General features: G+C 44.9%; 2 protein-coding genes across 3 annotated transcripts in view; both read left to right on the forward strand.

Moving 5' to 3' along the window:
- The window catches only part of LOC115470736 (erythrocyte band 7 integral membrane protein-like), a 47,465-nt gene extending 34,397 nt beyond the window's left edge, over positions 1-13,068 (forward strand). The window contains 2 exon segments of the mRNA XM_030204227.1: positions 3,467-3,601; positions 10,300-13,068. Coding sequence (XP_030060087.1) covers positions 3,467-3,601; positions 10,300-10,488 — 324 coding nt within the window. The 3' untranslated portion in view covers positions 10,489-13,068.
- Positions 13,069-20,884: 7,816 nt separating this feature from the next.
- The window catches only part of LIPI (lipase I), a 50,250-nt gene continuing 46,059 nt past the window's right edge, over positions 20,885-25,075 (forward strand). Inside the window, exons 1-3 of one of the 2 annotated variants that reach the window (XM_030205122.1) lie at positions 20,885-20,948; positions 20,979-21,065; positions 21,808-22,184. In XM_030205122.1, coding sequence (XP_030060982.1) covers positions 21,005-21,065; positions 21,808-22,184 — 438 coding nt within the window. In that variant the 5' untranslated portion in view covers positions 20,885-20,948; positions 20,979-21,004. Of the gene's footprint in view, positions 21,066-21,807; positions 22,185-25,075 lie in introns of both variants that reach the window. The other variant, XM_030205121.1, reaches the window with a different exon arrangement.

Genomic DNA, 25,075 nt, shown 5'->3' on the forward strand with positions numbered 1-25,075 from the left:
GTGGAAGTGGTAACAAGAGTGAGCAAGAAAAAGGGGAAGGTTGGGGTTTCCAAGCCTATTATACAGGGCACCTATGACCTTATGTGTTGGTCATGTTCATTACTTCCCCCCCCCCTAGAATTGTATTATTGTAAACCACCGTTTGATATTTTGAAAGATGATAAATCAATAAAGCAGGAAACATTCAAAGCATCTTGCAGGGTCCATTGCTTCTGATTGGATTGATTCAAAAGGTGGTAGTAGGCAAGAAGGGGGACAAGGGAACCTTTTAGATGGGAAAGATGCATATAGTTTGATAATGTAGTTTTATTTTACTTCTTTAACAAATGGTTCAAATAGGAAGGTGCTTCTATTGAAAAAGGATAACAAAAGAACAGGTTACAACACTTCTTTTTTGCAAGAAGGTGAGGGGAATTGTCATTCAGAGGGTATGTTTAACCAGGGGATTTCCTAAGCATTCCTCTGATGGAGAGAGAATGCAGTTTTAGTTTTGAGATTAGGTGATACTGTGAAGTTATGTCTACTTTGTTTCCTTCTATGTATAAAGTGTAAGTAGTTGGAAGGAGGTTGGTCATTTTCAACAACAAGCATTATACAGCTATGGGGAATTCACTGAAGACTTTTGTTCTGTTTTTTTTAAGCTGCCCTACCCATTACCAGCAGAGCCGTCCTGTATCTTTCAATTCTGATGTCTGTTTTCTCACCGTCTGCAAACACATCACCTCCTTCTCATCCTTTTTACTTTCCAACTCTTTACAGCTTGAACAAACACCACAGCTGTAAGGCTACCTGTAAATATTTGTGCATTCTTTCAATATACTAGAAAATTCTGCACTGACCTGATGGAGGAGGGCAGGGCTCTCCAAAGCTAATAACTGATGTATTAAGTTGTATCACTTAAGGGGTAACTTAGAAAGGCTTATATGGGGTATCTACTATAATAAAACTCACCCTCAACGTTCTGAGGACACTGACGTCAGTGAAGCCAGGTTCGAAGGTTCGTGGTGGTGAAGCCACCAAAATCACTCCGGGCCCCGCCCTCGAGGGCGGAGCAATGGCAGAACAACGAAGGGGTTGGCAGGGAGGGAGGTGGGGGGTGGGAAATCGCTCCGGGCCCCGCCCTCGCATCAAACGTCGTGACACTGGGGGCGGAGCAATGGCAGAACAACGAAGGGGTTGGCCGGGGGGGGGGGGGGGGTGTTGGCGACGAATACCTTGCTAGCGCCCGTTTCATTTCCTCAGAAACTGGTCTCTTTTACTAGTAGGCACATAAAAAGGTGGAGTGGAGTGGAGTTGTCTACTAGAAAGGGTAAGCATTGGAAGCAATTTTAACATGGGAGAGAAAGTGTACATAAAAGATTTCAGGTAACTTTGTATCTTAAAAAAGGGATATACATCTGCAAAGTTTGCTTGTATTTTATAATACCGGTACACACATGTATCATCAGTTTCAGGTAGTGAATGCATATGAGAATTAGTGAGTGCGCACACGTTCCCAGTGAGTTCCCATAAGTAAGTGTGCACTTTCCAGTGAGTGTGCACACTTTTCCTTGTTTCATCTTGATGACTGTGATTTAAGCATCTACCTTTCCATTGCATAGCTTCCCACTGAACCAGAATCTGTGGGATAGCTGGGTCCATCAACCAGCAGGTGGAGATAGAGATCTGAAAACTGAGCTGAGACATAGCTCTCTTGACATCCAGTCTAGCTTCTCTTTATTTTCTATCTCTAGCAGGGGATGGACATTCTTTTCAGCCTCTGGTTCTGAGTCCTTTCTCCCTGGTCCAGTTTTTACATTTGTACCCCGCGCTTTCCCACTCATGGCAGGCTCAATGCGGCGGGCAATGGAGGGTTAAGTGACTTGCCCAGAGTCACAAGGAGCTGCCTGTGCCGGGAATCGAACTCAGTTCCTCAGTTCCCCAGGACCAAAGTCCACCACCCTAACCACTAGGCCACTCCTCCACTCTCTGGTCAACTAGTTGGTCAACTAGTCCCCAGTTGAGCTTTGCGGGTGGCTTGAGTCTGCAGTGTCCTATCTGGAGGTCTGCAAATCCCTGTCTCTGGTGCCCCATGAATTTACTTCTTCCCTCTCTTGTGTTTTGGAGCATCTCATCCTGGCATTCTATTTGATCACTTGAAGTTGGTCTCTTTTTCCACCTCTTTTTGTGTTGTTGAATTTCTGTGGAAATTTTGAACCCCTTTTGGTTTTGCGGCTGTGAGAATTATAAGCACTTTTAAGTTCTCTATTTACCACTTTTTGCGGACATCCCCTTTGATTGAATCTAATTTTCAATTCCTGTGCTTGATTAAAAATATTTCTTTAAGCAGCTCTTCTGTCATGGTCATAAGGGATTCTGCATTAGAAAGATTGGCTTAGCCCAGGGGGAGCGGTGGGGGAGGAGCAGTAGAAACAGGGCAGCGCTCTTTCCTAATATGGATCACTGGACCGGGTGCAGCCACTAGAGTGACCCCTAGTGGTAATAACATACAGCAGATATGCAGATAATGATGCTGAATATACATAAGAAATTTAGGGGCCCTTTTACCAAGCTGTGGTAAAAAGTGGCCTGCGGTATTGGGTTGTACTCTTCAAGTGTCCAAAATCATATATATATAACACACTTTATATGCAAAATTTTTTCACAGCTTATATAAATTTTTCATCAAATCATTCAATTGACCTCAGCAATGTTCATTGCCAACTATAATTATCTTATATGGCAATGTTAACAACATCCATCATCTTCATAGGTCAGCTCTACCATATTTAGCTTTTAAAGTTTTTTTAAAATTCTTGTCAATAAATTAACTTTAAACTTTTTGACTTATTTCCATTGCGGTATTGATGCTGAGGCCACTTTTTACTGTGGCAGAAAAAGGTCTATTTTTGCATTTATGTCAGTAATGGCCATGCGCTGCTTTAACAATTGGCGGGTGGCCATTACTCCTTAGCCCTTACTGCCACCTGTTTAGCAGGCAGTAAGGGCTCACTCGCTAATCTGGTGGTAATCGGGCAGCGCAAGGCGATGGCCATGTGCTGCCCGATTACTGCCGCAATGCCTTCTCCCCACCCCCTGTGCTAGAAAATAATTTTCTAGCACAGGAATCGGCGAGTGCCAAAACCAGCAAGTGCAAGGGCCCCTTAAATGCTGCAATCAGCATTTTTAAAAAATCCAAAACAAAACACTGACCTCAGCATTTGAATATTGACCCATCAGTGTCCAAAATTTAGAATTGCAAAGTTACAATTAAGTTGGAAGTTGAAAAACAAATCCAGATCTCAGTATTTCAGGAAACATCATTTTTAGTAGGTTAATGTGTTCCACCCTTTCTTCTGTATTATGTTACACGTTTTGTGCGAACCAGAAGCCTGCCAAATAAGGTTAAGTGAATGTTTGTTTGCATTCTGCTCTTTGGCTTGGAAAGTATTTTTGCTCCTCTTTCATTTTTCTGTGTTGCCCTCAGCTTAACCTGCGTGATACCACACAAGAATGGGGTGTGAAAGTGGAAGGAGTAGAACTGAAGGATGTGAAGCTACCCGAGTCCTTGCAGAGAGCCATGGCGGCTGAAGCTGAGGCAGCAAGAGAGGCCAAAGCTAAGGTAAGAACATGTGTCTGTGTGTTGGGATATCATCTGGGCATATACTGAAGCCACTCTTCAGCCCCAAGTACAAGACACTTACCTGCAGGTACATAGTACTAAAATTCTGTCCAATAAGTTTACATGGAGACAATAACACCAAAATAATGGTACTCTTTTTTTTTTTTTTTTTTTTTGTAACATAATGTACTTTTTCAAGTGTGGCAAAAATCACCAGAGACAGGTGGCACCTTACAGACCAGAGATAGGCAGCTCTGATCCTCAAGTTCCACAGGTAAGTCAGCTTTTTAGGCTATCTACCATGACAATGCATGAGATAAATTTGCATGCACTACCTCCATTGTATGCAAATCTATCTCGTGCATATTCATTGTGGATATCCTGAAAAGCTGGCCTAACTGTGGCACTTGAAGACTGGAGTTGCCTATCTGTGTTATAGATTAAACAATTTATTGATACATGAGCTCTCAAGGCTCAGAGTCCACCTTGTCATCTCTCTATTTTGTTGGTAATCTTTTTTGTGTTTGTTTGCAAGCACAATTGTTTTTAGGTCCGTTTTTACAAGAACCTGTGATCGTGAGCACACGCCAAGATGCCACATCAGCTTCTATCATGGGTTCTCAACTCAGTCCTCGGGACACACCTAGCCAGTCAGATTTTCAGGTTACCTACAGTGAAACCTGACTGGCTGGGTGTGTTTAGAGGGCTGGGTTGAAATCTCTTGGCTTATATGGTCTTACTTCAGGAATGACAAGTGGAAGTGAATTCAAATTCCGTATTTGTATTCAATTGTCTTTGAGTGTCCTAAGAACAAAAATTGGGGATGTACTTTCACTGGAAATAAAACATGAAATTTTAAGAACGCCACTCTTTCTTGCTCGCTGCTACTGACCTCCCCTCTGCCACCGCTTCTTGAAAATGGCTGCTGAGACTAAGTGGTGACCTCGCAAGACTTCCGCAAAGTCTCGCGAGGCCACCGCTTGAACTCTTAGCAGCCATTTTCAAGAAGCAGCAGTAGCGGGGAGGTCAGTGGCAGCGAGCAGGAAAAAGTGGAGCTCTATATCCTGTCCAAAGAGGTGACTAGACCACCAGGGTGCACTACGGTAGGCTTGGGCGGGAGAAGGCCAGCCCGACCGTCCCAGCCCAGAAACTTGGCTAACAGGCTGGCTGGAAAAAACTGTCCAGACCCCCGACAGTCCCCTGAAAAGGAGGACATGTCCAGGGAAATCCAGACGTATGGTAACTCTTATCTTAGGACCCACCCAATGAGCTCATTCTATACAAGAGGCTGTATGTTTGAGGGGAGCCCCAGACTGTGAATTACCAGGTCTCCAGAAACCCACCTAGCTCCTGCTCTGCTGTACTTTCTGGTATGCCTACCTACCTGACATTATTTCTGCAGGAGAAATTTTCGATGTCATCTAGTTTCTCCTCCACTACAGTTTATCGTTTGGCTAGGCCTATCTGCTCTCTCTCTCTCTTCTTCCTGTGCTGTGTCTTCCAGGTCTTCCAGGCTCACTTGGAAAAAAAAAAAACCTTCCGTGCACGGGCCCCCCCATATGATTTTCTAAAATTCTAATTTATCATATATCATCTGGAATTTCTTGTCCATCATTTTCTCCACCACTTCCCTTGAGACCTCTATGCAGCATCCGCCATCTTGGGGTCAGCAGAGTTTGCCTTCTCCCGATCGTATTTAGGAAGTTTAGATGCAATAGCGCTGATATAGAGCTGTTCCTGACTTTTATCTCATTCCTTACCACCTTCCGATAAAAAGTGTTATCAAGTTTGAGACTCGAATTCATTCTGTCCCTTAGGCTCAGCACCCTTCAATTTATGAATCTACTTCAGTTCACATTGTATCAACTACAGTGGGGGAAATAAGTATTTGATCCCTTGCTGATTTTGTAAGTTTGCCCACTGACAAAGACATGAGCAGCCCATAATTGAAGGGTAGGTTATTGGTAACAGTGAGAGATAGCACATCACAAATTAAATCCGGAAAATCACATTGTGGAAAGTATATGAATTTATTTGCATTCTGCAGAGGGAAATAAGTATTTGATCCCCCACCAACCAGTAAGAGATCTGGCCCCTACAGACCAGGTAGATGCTCCAAATCAACTCGTTACCTGCATGACAGACAGCTGTCGGCAATGGTCACCTGTATGAAAGACACCTGTCCACAGACTCAGTGAATCAGTCAGACTCTAACCTCTACAAAATGGCCAAGAGCAAGGAGCTGTCTAAGGATGTCAGGGACAAGATCATACACCTGCACAAGGCTGGAATGGGCTACAAAACCATCAGTAAGACGCTGGGCGAGAAGGAGACAACTGTTGGTGCCATAGTAAGAAAATGGAAGAAGTACAAAATGACTGTCAATCGACAAAGATCTGGGGCTCCAAGCAAAATCTCACCTCGTGGGGTATCCTTGATCATGAGGAAGGTTAGAAATCAGCCTACAACTACAAGGGGGGAACTTGTCAATGATCTCAAGGCAGCTGGGACCACTGTCACCACGAAAACCATTGGTAACACATTACGACATAACGGATTGCAATCCTGCAGTGCCCGCAAGGTCCCCCTGCTCCGGAAGGCACATGTGACGGCCCGTCTGAAGTTTGCCAGTGAACACCTGGATGATGCCGAGAGTGATTGGGAGAAGGTGCTGTGGTCAGATGAGACAAAAATTGAGCTCTTTGGCATGAACTCAACTCGCCGTGTTTGGAGGAAGAGAAATGCTGCCTATGACCCAAAGAACACCGTCCCCACTGTCAAGCATGGAGGTGGAAATGTTATGTTTTGGGGGTGTTTCTCTGCTAAGGGCACAGGACTACTTCACCGCATCAATGGGAGAATGGATGGGGCCATGTACCGTACAATTCTGAGTGACAACCTCCTTCCCTCCGCCAGGGCCTTAAAAATGGGTCGTGGCTGGGTCTTCCAGCACGACAATGACCCAAAACATACAGCCAAGGCAACAAAGGAGTGGCTCAGGAAGAAGCACATTAGGGTCATGGAGTGGCCTAGCCAGTCACCAGACCTTAATCCCATTGAAAACTTATGGAGGGAGCTGAAGCTGCGAGTTGCCAAGCGACAGCCCAGAACTCTTAATGATTTAGAGATGATCTGCAAAGAGGAGTGGACCAAAATTCCTCCTGACATGTGTGCAAACCTCATCATCAACTACAGAAGACGTCTGACCGCTGTGCTTGCCAACAAGGGTTTTGCCACCAAGTATTAGGTCTTGTTTGCCAGAGGGATTAAATACTTATTTCCCTCTGCAGAATGCAAATAAATTCATATACTTTCCACAATGTGATTTTCCGGATTTAATTTGTGATGTGCTATCTCTCACTGTTACCAATAACCTACCCTTCAATTATGGGCTGCTCATGTCTTTGTCAGTGGGCAAACTTACAAAATCAGCAAGGGATCAAATACTTATTTCCCCCACTGTACTTCCCTCTATCACCACCTCTTGTTAGCACTGGTAAATGTTCCACAATAAAGTATAGTAAAAAATCAAGAATATCCAGGAGCCTCACAATGAGGGACAATTGCTGCATCTACCTTTTTCCTTCTTATGTTCTGCTATCTTTCGGTTACAAGCTCTGTTTTTTCCCCACATAAATCTTCAACACAGACATTTAATGACATATACCACAAACTCTGTTTTTATATGTACTGAATTGTTTCAAATATACTTGCTTGTCTACTGGATTAATGAATTCCTTTAACTGTAAATTGATCTCACAAGTTCTGTATTTCCCACACTTATAATGTTCTCAGTACTGTAATGACAGTATCAATTTTATACACGTTTGGCAATACTGAGTGGCACAGTATATCTTCCAAATTACATTCCCTGGTAAATGTGATCCTCAATGAATTTTCACTAAAAAATGGGTGTAATCTCAAAATGTCCCAATGTTTCTTTTATCTTCTTTATTTGTATGAGCCATAGTTATCAAGATTCAGTGGCAGCCTAAGGCAGTCTGCTGTCTGAGGCAAGGGATGAGCCACAAACTTGGGGAGCCCTCCTTAGATCTCCAGTCAGGGAGCAAGAGGTCCCCTGACTCAAATCAGATGGTTGTCCCAATAAAAAACAAACAAACATATTTCCAGGTTGTACAGATTTCAAAAGGGATGTACGGCACAACACCATATGTCCAAAATACCTTTGTGTAACCATTTTGGCACAAGTACAAATACAGTTTCATTCATCAGCAAAATGGGGAAGGGAAGGGGCATTCCAGGGGTGGCACCAGGTACTTGTGTATTCACATGTAGGCACCAGTATTCAGTGTCTATATGTGTAGTTGTACATTTGGCCTGGATGTGGCAAAAAACAGGTATAATCTGGAGCATTCAGGCCAACCCTATAAGCTACATGTATAGTCGTGGAAAATCGTTGCATACGTGTGTAGCTTACACATCTATTTTCAGTGCCATGAAGCATACATGTAGTGCCACTGAAAATATGGCTGAGCTACATGTGACCTTACACATATAGGCCCTGATTCAGAAAATGGTGCCCAAATTTGGGTGCTGGAAAAAATTGGCGTAGAGTAGTATTCTAAAAAGAGTACTCTAAGTTGAGCGCTCTTTATAGTTTTTGAGCCAGTATTTATACCAGCTGAAACCTGGTGTAAATGCTGGCGCCCACCTCTTGGTATTTGAGTGCAGAAATGGCAGTATTCTATAACTCCGTGCACAAATTTTTGGAATACCTTACGAACCCTTCACTTCAGTGAAGCCACGGAGTCAGCTTCAGAACGTTGGCGGTGCTTTTTATTATAGTAGAGATGAGCAAGAAGATGTGCACGCAAAATCTAATTAATGCCAATTATATGCAATACTTGATTGTTAAAAGCTAGTTATTGACTTGTTAGCTAATTTGTTTATGCATCTATGATCGCATACAAATTTTGGTACCCTATATAGAATCCAGGAGATTGTGGGATCTTCCTGGATGTCCCATTTGAATATTGATCTCCGCAATGCTGTTTATATGCAGCAAAAATTATAGCAGTTTAATTATGTAGTCTGGAACTCTTAATGTAAAACATATCATTGTGATAGGATGTATGTCCCTTCATGGAGAGATAAAGACCCTCTGCCCAGCAAAAATACCAGAGTTAGGCTGTATAAGACAACAACCACCTGGGTTTGAGGTTAGTCCCATGGCCTGCTCTTACAGTTAAGGTGAAGACCTGGGACCCCTGTGTGGGAGGAAGTAGCCATCAGGGAAGCTACGTAGAAGTGATGGGTGGAGGGGACAACTAACCCTTCTGGGAGCTAGTGATATAATTTCCTGAGTGCTGGGAGCAAGTGATAGGTACCCAGCAACTGAGTAAGTTACCATTTACATAAGATCTGCGTAGGCGGATAAACCGTGGACATTCCCTAATGATCTCTGGGGACACATTACTCTTCCGGTATCGCGCTAGTGGAGGCTTTTAAAGAACTTTTTGAAATAAAGTTGTTAAATCTTCACAACACTGAGAGTGTAACTAAACTTCATAAAGATGCTTACCACTCCACTTCCTGATTAAGGGGGTCTTTTACTAAGGCACGTTCACGTTGTTAGAGTGCACTAAAATTGGGTGTGCGCTAAACGTTAGAGACACCACCCCTAGGAATACATTGGCTTCTCTAACATTTAGCACATGCCCAATTTTAGCAAATTCTAAAAATGTGAGCGCGCTTTAGTAAAAGGGGATTAAAGTCCTTGTGGCTCCATGGAACATCAATTATAAATCCATTTCTGTTCCTGTCTTCAAAGACATCTAGCACTATCTCCTACTCTCAAAAAACTTGGGCCTCCAGTGCCACAAATTGGAACTCATTTAAATAATGCTTCTGTGCGATCCAATATTGTACTATAACCACATTTCTAAAGTGGCTAAAATGTTCTGTGATGTGAACCTGAATTATTGTAGTATGACCAGCATACAATTTTGGGCAAGGGCACACCACCATATATATTACACATTTAATTGAACAATCTGTCCATGTCTTCAACCAGTACTTCTTATATCATGTCAGATGTTCCACTGTCTGAGTGTCTTTCGTGTATTGGCCAATGCAGTGTCCACAGTTGGTGTGTTGACACCTGGTGTCGTTTTTTTAAACTATGCATAATAAAATGAGATCTTGTAAGTCGTTCTTTTAGATTCTTACCTCCTGAAAATGCAAAACAATTTTGAAACGCAATGATGTTGTAGCAAAAACCAATGTTCTTTAATAATGCATTTGATTTTAAAGGCGCGATCTGAATTAGAGAGGACACACAAACAGCTGAGTGTTTCCTTCCGCAATGATTGTAATAAAAAGTCTTTTGTTGTCATAGAGCACTCTTTTATATGCTTTATGGATGACTTTAGGTGGACATCCCTGCTCTGCAAATCTCATGGACATTATTTCTGCCTTTTGCAGCAAAAGTGTTAGTACATAAACGTCATAGCCCTTTTGCTAAATCTTAGTGAAGGCTAACTACTAAAAAAACCCCATAGATATAAAATGGGCTTCTTGGCATTTAGCGCACGCTAAGCTTTAGTAAAAAGGCTCTAAGTCTGATGAATATATTTCACAGAATGTAGCATGAGTCTTGACTAGTCCTTTTGTAAGAAGTCTCTGTTTGGATTCCTCTTGGAACGAGTGCCTCTCTTGTCCTTTCTTTTCTCCACCAGGTCACTGCAGCAGAAGGAGAGATGAAAGCCTCCCAAGCTCTGAAAGAAGCTGCCTTGGTTCTTTCAGAGTCACCCACAGCCTTACAACTGCGATACTTGCAGACACTCAACACCATCTCAGCAGAGAAAAATTCCACCATCGTATTCCCCATCCCAATAGAGTTTTTGTCAGCACTGGTTCGGAAATGAGAGTAAAACTTTCTGCCAGAGAGCTCTTGATACTTGCTAAAAGCAGCTCTGCCATAAATTGTTGCCTTTCTAATGAATCAGTATGGCTGTTATGCACACACCAAGGACTGTCTTGCAGAAGGTTGGAATTTAAGGAATTGCATCTGGGTTTCATTGTGTTTTTATTAGCCTTACAGTTTCCTTCGTTGTTGCTCAAGCTTCCAGTTTAGTTAGATGTGGCCTCTAGTGGATTATGTGCCATTAATCTTCACTGCCAACTGCTCAGGATCCCTCTTTTACCCCACCTTACCTCACCGTTTTTACTAGCTTTTTTCTTATGTCTAAGTCATCACAGGGGCCTAGAGACACAGATTGCAGCACTGTCTGAAATTTGGTACACATGCACCATAAGTCTGGCCACCAGATCCCAATAATCCATGCTAACTGAGAAATCCCCACAGCTAACACCAAGGCATTCTTCCCTCTCCACTGGGTGTGTGAACTGGTGATGCCTTGGAAATTAAACTCACATTTGTATCATACATATACCCTCACACATCTGTATTTGAAGATGTGGTATCCAATACCAGTACTGCCGTAACAAGAATGGAAGAAGTTGGAAAGTACAGAGTTACAGTGAGACGCGATGAAAGGTTTCCCCTTTTGGTGTTTTCAAAGTCGGGTATATCTGTGGGGGATGTGGTGTGTAGACATGTACTGAAATGAAACCAGGTATGGTTGTGAGGGGGGGGGGGGGGGCTCTATGTGCTTAATGGTGATCTATGTGTGGTGTTCATAATTGTGTCTATGGAGAGGTGAAGGGATGTGTCTTATCTGGGGTGGGGTCCAAGTCTGGCTACGCCCCTGGGTGGTAGGCCCTGACCTCGCTCCCACTTTGCAGTTTGCTGTTCACTGCTCCAGTGCTGTTCTAAGTCCTTTTGCATAGGTTTGTGCAAACCAAACGCATGTGGTTGGAAGGCCAAATGGAGAGACAGATTGACCCTCCGCAATAGGTACTATTTCCTGTTGTGAATCAGGTAAAAAAAAAAAAAAAAGAATATTTTTCAAAGGGAAACTGTTGCAAGGAATCACTTTCTCTGGTTACACAGACCTTTCTAAATTTCATTTTTATTAAGTTTGACAATGTTGAAAAAGTATACATTTATAAAATTTTGTGGTCTTCCTGGACAAGGTATATAAGATTGTAACAGAATACATTTACAGGAAAAATGAACTAGAAAAGAAAAACCTTTCTTCCATGAAAAAAAGAAGTGGGGTTGACAGGCAGGATGGACTTCTGGGAATGGGTAAAATCATCAGGATACCCTGGAACTAGGAGCACTGTCAATGGAAATAAGTTGGAGCTTTAACCAAAAACACAGTCTGAACACTGAATAAACACAACATTCAGCTGCCATTTATTTGGAGAAAAAAAAAACTTTTGGATAACTAAAAGTAAATATTTCACTTTGAGAGATTACTGTATTAGTGCGTGGCCTCTTTAAGATGCTGCCAGGCAGTATGAATAAGGCATTTGTGAGATTGATTGTAAGCTGTAGTATTTATGTACCATGGTAGCCACTAACCTGTGGTATCAAGATACCACAGGTTAGTGACTCCGATGGTGAACTAGGGTGCAGTAAAAGCCCACTTTTTACTTCATCTTAATAACTACCCCCTTTAATGTTTACATCCTCTATGGAAGAGTGTCCCAGCAGTGACACCTAGTGGCTGGATTCAGGGCCCATAATTGCAAGGTTCTGGGAAAAGCCCTGGTGTAAGGTTCCATAGCCAAGGTCTGCTGCATGCAATAGCTGGGATATAAAATAGAGGGAAAATCCCTGGATAATTGTGGATGGAGCCATAATTGAGTTGAGGCCACTTTCAATTGATCTGGAAGCAGCAGGAGAAATTTGTGGATTAATTAAACCCCAAATTAACCCATTTTCTGTGATAGAAAAAGGAAAGATTTGGAGTAAAAAGCAATGAAATACTAATTTTGCAACCACTTTGTAAAATTATCTGCCTTCCCTTAGTAATCTCCAGTTTCCAACTTCTCTTAGAACTGCCACCCTGCTGTAAATATGTGCTCATTTTTTCATCCCTATATCACCCTTCAGTTTTGTAAGGTGTTTGCTTATAACTGCAAAATCAAAGAAGCCACTAAAAGCCAGTGATTGGTCTGCTGCCCAATGACTGTATGTTATATAGAGCATAGCTGAAATATTTTCCCAGTTAAACAGATGAACAGACAAGGTGAACTCTGAAACACCCACTCAGTGGTTTCACTCAGCGTGATTCATATCTCTAAGAATGCCTCAGACTGTAAATGGATGATATAAATTTGTGTCATGTCTTACTAGTAGTATTACTATCATTGAGAAACACCTTTCCATAGAACTGAGGAAACCTAATGCCATCAATCGGTGGGAAAATGTGGGATACAAATGCTACAAATAAATAAATAAATCTCCTGGATCTCTTCTGCTAGTGACTGTTACTGCATATTTAAGATGCCTTATGTTTCTGTATATATTCCATGTGTCTGTTTTAAGAAACTTTGCAATATGCTGAATTTACAATAAATGTGATTGAAATAAACACTTGTAGATTTTATCTTTCCAAAAAGTGCAAAGACCAGGGGACACTCAATGAATTACATGGAAATACTTTTAAAACAAATAAGAGAAAATGTTTTTTCACTCAAAGAATAGTTCTCTGGAACTCGCTGCCAGAAGATGTGGTATCAGCAGTAAGCATATCTGGGTTTAAAAATAAGGTTTGGACAAGTTCCTGGAGGAAAAGTCCATAGTCTGTTATTGGGATGGACATGGGGGAGGCCACTGCGTGCCCTGGGATTGGTTGCATGGAATGTTGCTACTAATTGGATTTCTGCCAGGTACTTGTGACCTGGATTGGATTGGAAGCAGGATACTGGGCTAGATGGACCACTGGTCTGACCCAGTATGGCAGTGGCATACCAAGGGTGGGGCGGTGCACCCCGTGTATCAGCAGGTGGGGGGTGCTCCGCAGTCCCCATCTGCCCACCAGCTCTGTCGATAGACGACCCTCTTCTGCTACCCGGCACCCAGCCTTAAAAAAAATCAGTGAAGCACCTCACATCTGCTGTGCTGTAAATGAAGCAAATCGCCTCGTTGCATCGGCCCTTTCCTCACTGTGTCCCACCCTCGCAGAAATAGGAAGTTACATCAGAGGGCGGGACACAGGGAAGGGCTGACGCGACGAGGCGATTTGCTTCTTTTACAGCAGAGCAGACGCGAGGCGCTTCACTGATTTTTTTTAAGGCTGGGTGCCGGGTGGCAGGAGAAGAGGGTCATCTGTCGACGGAGCTGGTAGGCAGATGGGGACTGGGTCAGGGAGGGGGCTCAGATGGGAGAAGGGGGCAGGAGGGAGAATGGGGCCATTCCTGGGGCAGGTGGGAGAATGGGTCTGGGGCTGAAAAGGGGAGGCCCTAATGCAAGGCATGTGGATGAAGGGAACTGGAACTGGGGGCTGAAAAGGAGGGTAGGTGGGATATGGGGGCTAGTACTGGAACTGGGGGTTGAAAAGGGGCAGGGGCTGAAAAGGGGACAGGGAGAAGTGGCTGGGGCTGCAGCTTGGGACTGGTGGGAGAAAAGGGCTGGGGTTGAAACAAGACTGGGGGCTGAAAAGGGGACAGGGAGAAGTGGCTGGGGGCTGAAGCTCGGGACTGGTGGGAGAAAAGGGCTGGGGCTAAAATGGGGGACTGGTGGGATAGTGGGGCTGAAACTGGGGGCCAAAAAGAGGGGGCAGAGAGAGAGAGGGGGAGAGACCCTGGATGGAAGGGGGAGCGAGAGGGAGGGCAGACCCTATATGAATGGGAGAGGGAGGGCAAATGGTGAATTGAAGGGGCAGAGAGAAAGGGCAGACAGTGGATGGAAGGGGGAAAGAGGGCAGACAGGCAGATGGTGGATGAAAGGGGCAGAGATAGAGGGCAGATTTGGATGGAAGAGAGAGAGAGGGCAGACAATGGATGGAGGGGATGGCAGAGAGAGAGCGAAGACAGGTGCTGGATGGAAGGAAGGCAGTGAAAAGATGAGGAAAGCAGAAACCAGAGACAACAAACTGTAAATATATATTTTTATTTTTTTGCTTTAGGATAAAGTAGTATTGTAGATGCGTTAATAGATGTTTATAAATAGAACATGTAAATAGTAATCTTTTTATTGTACTAATTTTAATACATTTTGACTAACTTTTGGAGAACAAAACCCCCTTCCTCAGGTCAGGATAGGATACTGTAACAGCACTATATTGTATTGACCTGAGGAAGGAGGCTCCTGGCTGTGCCATATCTCTACACGGTGTATGGTAGTGGATGGGCAATACTACAACCTGGAGTGCCTATATCGACATCTGCTGGACACCTGGACATACTGCAATACTGACTGATTCCATCATTGCCCCAAATGTCCATGGTACCATTAAATCTTATCAGGTTCCACTTAACCATTAGGAAAACTTGATCATCACCTTGGGTGACAAAAAGATGCTGCATTCAAAATAGCTTAATAGGTTTTCACAAGCACATAAACTTTTAGAGAGGGTGTGCAGTTCCCAAATACCTGCATAAATGACTTTTGGAAATGGCCCTCATTTTATAATGCTCTGTCATTGCAGTTGCTTGGGGAATAACCAGGGCCTCTGCTCCAAGGAAAAGGTGTCAATCAATCCTAAACAGGAGCAACTGGAAGGCTTGGACTTCTCAGAAAATACAGACAGTGGGTAGTGAAAAGGTCAAAAGGAAAGCTTTATTTCTGTACAAAGGGAAAAATAAACCGGATTGATTCTCCACTGGTTCTGCAGCCTCAATAAAGTCTCTCAAATACAACCTTTGTACTCTATCTCCAGTAGGTTTCACACTTCACCATACACTGTGTACCCTCATGAAGCAGGGCCTGTGGCCTAGACACAGCTCTCACAGGTTAAACAATCACTTCTCAGAGGGGCTCTTTTACTAAAGGTTTGCCGCTGGCCGAACATAGGTGCCGGCAGTAGTTCCACCCCCAGTGTGCGCCATTTCCAGCACTAGCAGAAATATTTTAAAAATATTTCCATAGGGGGTTACCCGGCAGTAATTGGGCAGCATTTCACTCTGCCTGGTTACCGCTGGGTTACTGTGAGAGCCCTTACCGCCACCTCGAGTAAGTGCTCCCCCCCTCCCACCACAGAAACGGCCATGCGACAAATGCAAACTTACTGCATGGCTATTTCTCTTTTTGGTCTTTTTACCTGTTGCGGTAAAAGGGGCCCTGGAGCATGGCAAAAACAGCCTCCACTGGTTTAACAGGGCCCCTTTTACCGCAGCTTGGTGAAAGGTCCCCAGAGTCTCTTAATTTAGGTTCCAATGTATTTCTCCTACCATACTGGAATCTCTTCACACAAACTCAGCGTAACAATGTCCCCTGAAGGCCGCTCCACTTCCTCAGGTACTACACCAACAGGATGTGCTGGAAGGATCCTTGCCTCAGGATCTTCCCTTCCAGGGACCTCTTATCTCAGGGTCTCACCCTGGAAAGCCTCTTTCTTCTGGAACTCTCTGAACTGCTCTGGCTCAGGGAATTTAACCACCTTTGTGCCTGAGCCCCGCCCCTTCAACTCAGCCTCTGACATGACAGGTTTAGTGCCACTGGCTGTAAGGAGGATAAACTACAACCTCATTGAGGGAGTGTTCCTAGGGCCACCTGCCACTATACCATTCACTCCCTGACAAGGCAGTTTATGCAGAGAACCCGATCCGATGATATTTTAATGTAAACTTTTGGAGGGAAATATAAAATCCAAAGTTAAGGGGAGGAGTTTGCCACTTCCTCTCCCTGAAAGTGTCTAGCAAGCAGAATGCACAGGAGCAGCAAGTGGGGAACTCCACCCAGGGGCAACCAGATTCTTAGCTTCCTGTAATAGGGACCAAAGAGAAGGGGAAGGAGACAAATAGCCCAGTGACTGCCAGCATGCCTAAACTTTCCCCTGGTGCCAGCAGCAGAAGAGATTTCTCAAGAGAACTGATTGGGGGTCCTGTTAGTCTGAAGCACAGCTACACCCCTGTAGTACAGTGAGCCCTTTAGAGAAAGATCTAGTCATGGTGAGATAACACAAACCCAAAGTCAACAACTTCTGAGAGGAGAAGCTGCCATCAGCCAGAGCTCCTGTCGGGGAAGGAGCTCAGAGTTGGAGGCAGTGGATCTGCTTAGAACCAATAACCTAAAGTTGCAGAGGATAAGTCACCAACCCAGGGACGTTTCCTTAAGCTGTGCAGCAAGGCAAACTATAGCGCTCTGGAAGCAGAAGAAAGAAGCAGGGGCAGAGAAAGAGAAATACAGCAGGGAAATATCAATAGCCCCATTACTAAAGGAAAGCGGGTTACACCAAGAGCTTGGGAGTTAAACTAACAAGTAGCTGAAAAGGAGGGTGATATATAAACAGTGTGGAGAGAAAACAATCCCATCTTGAGCAGTGAGGAGCTCTTCTTCAAACTTCACAACCAAAGAGTGTGAATGATGCATGAGACAGAAATGAGGAAGACCTAGGTGTATTCTTTTGCAAACATTATGACTTGTGTTGCCATCATTTACTTATACTATGGACAGTCTGTCTTTTGCTTTTCATTATCCTTATTTTCTATATAATTGTTCACTACTGGAGCACCCAATAGAGTAGTACAAAAGCTACCTCCAGTCCTCCTATTTGAGTGTTAGAGATGGTCAACCTAAATGTTGAGATGGTCGACCTTAGAGATGGTTGTCCCCGGTTTTCAGTCATAATGGAAACCGAGGACGCCCATCTCAAAAACGACCAAATCCATGCCCTTTGGTCGTGGGAGGAGCCAGAATTCATAGTGCATTGGTCCCCCTGCCATGCCAGGACACCAACCGGGCACCCTAGGGGGCACTGCAGTGGACTTCACAAATTGCTCCCAGGTGCATAGCTCCCTTACCTTGGGTGCTGAGCCCCCCAAAACCCACTCCCCACAACTGTACACCACTACCATAGCCCTAAGAGGTGAAGGAGGGCACCTACATGTGGGTACAATGGGTTTCGGGTGGGTTTTGGAGGGCTCACATTTACCACCACAAGTGTACGGTGGGGGGGGGGGGGGGGGGAGGGCCCGGATCCACCTGCCTGAAGTGCACTGCACCCACTAAAACTTCTCCAGAGACCTGCATACTGCTGTCATGGATCTGGGTATGACATTTGAGGCTGGCATAGAGGCTGGCAAAAACATTTTTTTAAGTTGTTTTTTTTTAGGGTGGGAGGGGGTTGGTGACCACTGGGGGAGTAAGGGGAGGTCATCCCCGATTCCCTCCGGTGGTCATCTAGTCAGTTTGGACACCTTTTCACAACTTGGTCGCAAGAAAAAATGGGCCAAGTAAAGTCGGCCAAGTGCTCGTCAGGGACACCCTTCTTTTTTCCATTATTGGCCGAGGACGCCCATCTCCTAATCATGCCCCAGTCCCACCTTCGCTATGATGCTGACACGCCTCCCTGAACTTTGGTCATCCCCGCGACGGGAAGCAGTTGAGGACGCCCAAAATCGGCTTTCGATTATGCCGATTTGGGCAACACTGAGAGAAGGACGCCCATCTCCCGATTTGTGTCGGAAGACGGGCGCCCTTCTCTTTCGAAAATAAGCCTGATAGTCTCCCTTTTTACAGCAGGAAAAAGTTCAAGGAGATATATGAAGAATCTGCAGATCCCTGGACTTGGCTGGATTGTGCTAGTTTATTAGAGATGTGCAGTCATTAGCACATGTTATCAAAGCAGCGGAAAAAGGTGGCCCGCAGTGGCATTGGCGCATAGGATTGATGTGTGCAGAGGCCACCTTTTACCGCAGAGGGTAAAAGGGTTGTTTTTCAAAAAAGGTGATAAATGGCCGTGCACTACTTTGAAAATTTAGGAGGTGGTGAGAGCCAGTAACCCTGCAGTAATCGGGCAGTGTACAGTGCTGCCTGATTACTGCTGGCATGCCTAGTCCCTGCCCACCGGTGCTAAAAAAGAAAATCTATTTTCTAGTGCCAGAAATGACGCACAGCAGATCCAGAGCTACCGCTGGGCTCCTCCGCAAGCCAGGCAGTAGGGTTGATTCACTGTGTGCTACACAGGCAGTAGCCCTTCTGCCAGTTAGTAAAAGGGCCCCTTAGTATGCAGAAAATTGATTCAACCCATGTTTACATGTATAAAGTGCATTACACTTTTCCTGAAAACCATATTGTATTTGATACCTTTTTATTGGGGCTCAGTTTAAAAAGTGCAAAAACTGGGAGGAAACTATGAAAATCCAAAAATAAACTTTCTTTCTTTTCATTTTTTTTTTAAAACCTAGGTACTTTTAGGTATAACTTGTCTGGAATGTTTTTACGTTTGGGGAGCGTGCCAGGTGCCCTTGACCTGGATTGGCCACTGTCGGTGACAGGATGCTGGGCTAGATGGACCTTTGGTCTTTCCCAGTATGGCACTACTTATGTACTTATGTACTTCAGTATAACCTTGCCATGGTTCTGCCCTGCTTGGAAAGGAGATTAAAAGTTTTCCTTCTCTGTTTCAGTTATAGTTTGCATATGCTGTGACACAGAGCAGTATAATGACACAGAGTAGCAGGTTAATCATACACCCAAAACACACATACCTCAGCAGCACCAGAGTAGGAATAAAACAGAGCTGAGCTAATCCTTCATTTGGGCCGGAAGAGGCAGAGAACACTTGGCAAGCAGGCACTGGGCTGGCCCATGTTGTACAACAGACTTTGACCCAGAGCATTCGGTCCCTCCCTAGTTACCAGCATACACAGAGGCTCATTTTCTAAGCGCATAGATTTACAACCTTACATAAGTTCTTTAACTTTGTAAGTCTATGCGCTTTGAAAATGAGTCATTTTGATTTTTAATGAACACTGGTTTTACTCAAGATTGGTTGTGTTCCATTCTCTGGAAACCGTGGTTTTATCCTCCTTCTCTTCTTGAGCTACTGGCTGGGATTTTTCGAATTCTCCGCACACATGGGATTCTCTTTGGACTTTGAAAATGAGCACCGTGGTCTGTTTCAGCATCAGTTCTATTAAGCAGTTTTCTTCCTCACAGACCTAAACTGCTGCAACCTCTTTAGGACATCTCTCCTAGTAAGGCTGCTCACCTCCCCTTACACACTTACCTTATGATCCACAAAGAGGTGCCATTTAACAGAAATCAGGTCTGCTGGGCTTTACATTTACCAGAGGCTTTCCCATTCTCAGCTTTGCACCCTGTGCCTCCCAAGACAGGGCAGGGCTAGTGCAGAGGTATTGGGCACCCTAGATCAGGGGTGGGCAACCACGGTCCTCAGAGGGCCACAGTCTGGGGTTTCAAGATTTCCACAATGAATATGCATGAGATCTATTCACATGCAATGAAAACAATACATGCAAACCAATGTCATGCAAACTCATTGTGGAAATCTTGAAAAGTCGACTGGGTTGTGGCTCTTGAGGATTGTGGTTTCCCACCGGTGCCCTAGATCGTCAGTCTTGTGCAGGACTATGGCTTTGCTTTGACTGCAGCTGCTCTTTGCTGCTCTTTGCTGCTCCTTGACGCTACTGCCCTAACCCGCCCCCCCCCACACCCCCTCCCCTCTTGTTTAATAGTTTGGCCTGTCCTGAGCCAGGATTATGAAATTGTGCGCTGTTTGTAAATAAATTCCGGGCTGCATGGAGCAGATTAGACAACTAGGGTGACCAAACACTTCTACCTTTTCTAAAATAAACCATTAATCTGCCTTCGCACTTTAGTCATCAGGAATGTATCAGCAGGTAAAGTGAAAACTAAGCCCGAGAAATAGCATCTGAAGTTCAGGTTCACTTCCCTTGTTCTTGATCACTTTTCGCCTGGGAAGTTAATAAAGTGGTCCTGATCTTTATTTCTAGGCATAGTTTGTTCTGATTTAGTCAAAGCAAAGGGCACCTGGCACACCAGAGTTCCGCTGTCCTCTCTCCAGACTGTCCTTCTGCACAGCTGGCTACCAGTTTCCCTCTCCAGATGTGGAACCGCTGCAGCTGAGTCTCTGGTGAGGGGAAAGAGAACCCTGCAATTAGCCTCTTCCCCCTCCCTGAACACAACATTCTGCCAAACCACCGGGGCTGTGTCGGAGCGGCTGAGCCCAAACGGAGCTCTGCAGACCTGCAGAGATCTTGAAGCAATTATGGCATATTGATAGGTGGGGAACATGGTGATAAAAATAACCCCCTTGAAGGAAAAGTCAGCCGCTGCTTCAGTTTCATAGCACTAGGAGGGGGGGGGGGGGGGAGGAGGTTACATTCCTTGTACTGTAAATTCACACTTCCTGCTTCTCAATCTCACAGCACACACATACACACCCTAAATGTCATAAGGGACAGAGAAAGAGAGAGAGAGAGAGAGAGAAAAATGCGTAGGAAGAAATCAGAGGGATCTCCCTGAAACTTTCTTATCTAGCACTTTCATGCCAGTCTCGCTGATCTCGCCAATTTGCTCTGTCTCTTCTCCGATCCCAGATGTTGCTGCCGAGACTCTCCTTCCTCTTCTTGTCGCTCATCTGCTGGCAGGTGGCCCCTGGTAAGAAGAACCCGGCCAGATTTTCATGCGGGGGCTTAGGGACAGCAGGTGTGGAGGGTCATTTTTCTCCATCTTGCACTTGGGCTACAAGTGCGAGATTGGGGAAAAAAAAAAAACGAATGTTATCAGGGACAGGATAACCGGTGCCTCCCCCTCTCCACCACCGCATTCATTGCCTTACATTCTGCCAAAAGTCGAAGTTTCATTGCGAAACGTGGAGGAAGATCAAGCCTGAATTTCGGGTGTTCCTAAAACAATTATTGCTGAGCTTGCTCTTCTGATTACTTGGGCTTTCCAAAAAGTGGGTTAAACCTGGATTACGTTTTACTGCGAGTTACACTTTGTGGTATTCTGCTAATGCTAGAAGATAATAAAAACATTCAAAACTTGTGATCGATTGTGCTATCAGTATCATTAGTTTAGAAAAATCCTAGACGAAGTTTTTAGTCAGATGCAACAGTCTTGATGAAGTAGCTGCTTTCTTTGAAGTTATTTCCAGGTAAGGGTGCGCTGGCTGGAGAGACCTACCAGCTCACTCACCAGAGGGAGTGGGGCTAATGAAGTAATACACTAGGGATGATGTAAAGTGAGAAAATGACTACCAGGGCATGAGAAGGGTGGGAGAGAAATCTGGGCCAGCTGTACAAAACATTGTTTCTGTTATGTTCTGTTTATGACAAACTGCTTCCTCCACATGGCTTCAGGTGGGTTTTAAACATGCTCCCACTTGACTCTCTTCCAGACACGGGAGAGGAATGCCACGAATTCACAGATCTTAACATCCACAACTCGATCGTGGGAACTGGCCTGAAAGTGCAGCTACTGCTCTTCACCAAGGATAACCTAGACTGTGCCGAAGATCTTAACCAGGAGAAACCCCTCAACTCCAGTTACCTGAAGGTCAGCCGAAAAACTGTCTTTATTGTCCATGGCTACAGACCGACGGGGTCCCCACCCGTGTGGCTGAAGGATATCGTGCAGCATTTGCTGTTAGTGCAGGACATGAATGTGGTTTTGGTAGACTGGAACCGGGGAGCCACTACCCTCATCTATCATACTGCTGCAAAAAATACAAGGAAGGTTGCAGATATCCTGAAGAACAACATCGACAAGATGCTGGTAAGGCAAAACAGAAAGCAAAGAAAGTGCATTGAACAACATGAGGTACCATTAAAATGTGGCCAACTTTGAGAGCTCTGATAGGATTATTTATTTATTTATGTTTGATGCTTTTTTTTAAGCACTCAGCAAATCAGTTGATACTTTGTTTACATCCATAACTGGATATGGTTCCTTAGAGAGATTTGGATGCGCTGGATTTGTAATGCATGTTGTTTTTCAGTAGTGTGGAAAGGAAGAATATTATCCTTTGTTTATGGTCACCGATATCTCTTTTATATAGACCTGGGCAACAGTGGCAGATAGTGTGCTGACAAAGCAGTGGTCCAGTGACTTTTTCGCTTGGCTAAGACCACGTACGGATTTAAAGAAACAATACTGTTGTTTTGAAGTCCTCTTTATTTTCCTCCTGACTTTATGGGTGCTTTGCAGGGGTTATGGGATGAGATGTAATTATATATGACCTTGCGTGCTGGAACTGAAGTTAGTTTATATGACATAAGAAGCTAATAGGACTTTAAGTCAGCGTCTTGTTTTACTAAAGACTAGCTGGAATTACCGTGTTAATGTATTATAATACATTGACCGAAAAGACAAATGAGGTTCACACTCTCCACAAGGACAGAACACAGCAGTAAGAGGGTGGAAAGGAACCAATTCCAAGTGATCAGTCACCACACCAGAATAAGATGCTCCAATGAAAATTTTATTTGGACCCAACCCGGCCCGTGTTTTGGCTATAGCAGCCTTCCTCAGGGGTCAATGGATGAGTGCTCAATTGTGTATCGATTGATGATGGAGCGTTTTAATACCTTGGTAAAAATTCAAATTTCTGAACTTGTTCCGGCTGTATGCTACACGGAATTTTTACAGGAAAAGGAGCATCTAAATAGCAGATGAAATTTAGGAGCTCTTTTACTAAGCTGTGTTAAGCAGCTAGCACAGGTTTATTGGACCTGAACGAACAGCTGTTGCACATTAAAACAAGCAACATGGTGACAAATCTCATTCTAGCTGCATAATATGGGTAGGGTCAGGAGCTGGGCATGGCATGGATGGGCTGGAGGAGTGGCTGGCTGTGACAGCTAGTGCACAGCTTGGTACTGTGTGCTAGCTGTCACAACTGCCAATAGCATGGCTGCACTGCCATGTCGAGGTAGCCCTATGTACCACCATGCTACTGGTAGTCTGATAGCATGGCCACAGATCTAATAGTACAGGCACTTGGCTCCCTCTGTCCTTCTCCCCCGACATCCTATTCCCCCCAGTACCCCTCAGTCTGATCCCCCAACTCCCCCCCTGATTGGAACCCCCAACCCCCATAGCATATCCCCCTCTGATTCCCTCCAACCCCCCTGATAAGCCCCTCCTCAAACCAAAGGCCACTCATAAGGAAATCTTCCCCCCACCTCGGCATCCCTGGTTCCATACCATCCCTGGGACTTACCCACAGGTGATCCCTGGTAGTCCAGTGAGTTGGGAAAGGAGCATTTCCCCTTTGCTCCCAGCCCATCTGGGAAGCAAAATGGCTGCCATGAGCTCAAGCATTAATCACACAGTACTTCTGTTAGGGGGCATTCTTCTATATGAGGGGTCGGAGGAGGGTTTCCTTGGACACTTATGAGCAGGACTGGTTTAGAGAGAGGCTTATTGAGAGAACTGAATTGAGGGTTTGGGGGGATCAGATGAAGGGTAAGTTAAGGGAGTTAGGAGTATAGAATGCTAGATCAGATCAAGAGTAGTTGGGAGGGGGATCAGATGTGTGTGTATGTGTGCAGATCTATGCTATATTTATTTACGCTTGGGCCCTTACCATGTTACCTGCAGAGGCAGATAACATGGCCACTTGTGCTATTTGGCTCTTTATGAAATGCAGTGCTGTGTGGTAAGTGTCTGCCCTGTGTGGTAAATGCAGGGCAGATGATGGACACACCTCCTGCATTTACTGTACATATGTTAGTTTTTGCAACTAATGCAGGTAAGTGCAAAACTTTACCGCATTTCAGTAAAAGAGCTCCTTAATGCACGCAAGTGCAAAGTGATGTGCACAGAGAAAAATAGTTAGGGGTCATCACTCAAGAAAAAGATCTTTGAATCATTATGGGTACTACCTGATTAGTCTGTGCTGGAGAAGAGGCCACGGGTGGAGTAGGATTGACTCAGTTGGAGGAGGGGGGGGGGGGTGATGCTGCTTCAGAGCAGTGGCTGCTGACTCCTGGCTTCTGAGGCTGATGAGTGCCCAGATTTCTTCAGCTGCACGGGACGGGGGCCAGCCAGCTAAATTTAAAAAAGCAGCACTGGAGCTCCCAACTCCACAGCAGGGGCTGATTTTACCATGGAGCTGAGCTGAGCCATGCCATATCCAGTGCACGAAGGCAGGAGACAGTGAGTAGCAGAGCCAGAGAGCTACTTGCAATAGCACAGCAGCCACAAGGGAAGCTGAGGCAGAGGTAAACTTGCAGCATCCCGCGAAGCCCAACTCCAGGCCTGAACAGCAGCATGGAAAGAAGGGGAGAGTGGCGGCTTCAGCTTTTGCTGCTTGCTTGCTGGAGCACCAGAAGTAAATTGTAGGGGACATAATCGACTGATGCATAAGGCAATGCAACTGATTGGTGCTCTCAGACAGACTGACTGGGTGGGCCTGGACCCACCCAAGCCCACCCATAGCTACACCCCTGCTTCCTACCTATTACTTTCTCTCCTTCCTTCCTTTCCTCATGCGGTTTCTGAGTGTGAAATTGCAGAGGGAGGTAGGGCAAATCAGGCTCCCTCCAGCAGCCACTCCAAATCATTTCCTCTGCCAAGCCCTTCCCACATGGCAACAGGAAGTTGCAAAAGAGGGAAGGACCTGAGTCTGGCTGGAGAAAGCCTGTTGCAATTGCTGCTGAGCT

Source organism: Microcaecilia unicolor, chromosome 5 (genome assembly GCF_901765095.1).
Source record: "Microcaecilia unicolor chromosome 5, aMicUni1.1, whole genome shotgun sequence".
NCBI classification, from domain to species: Eukaryota; Metazoa; Chordata; class Amphibia; order Gymnophiona; family Siphonopidae; genus Microcaecilia; species Microcaecilia unicolor.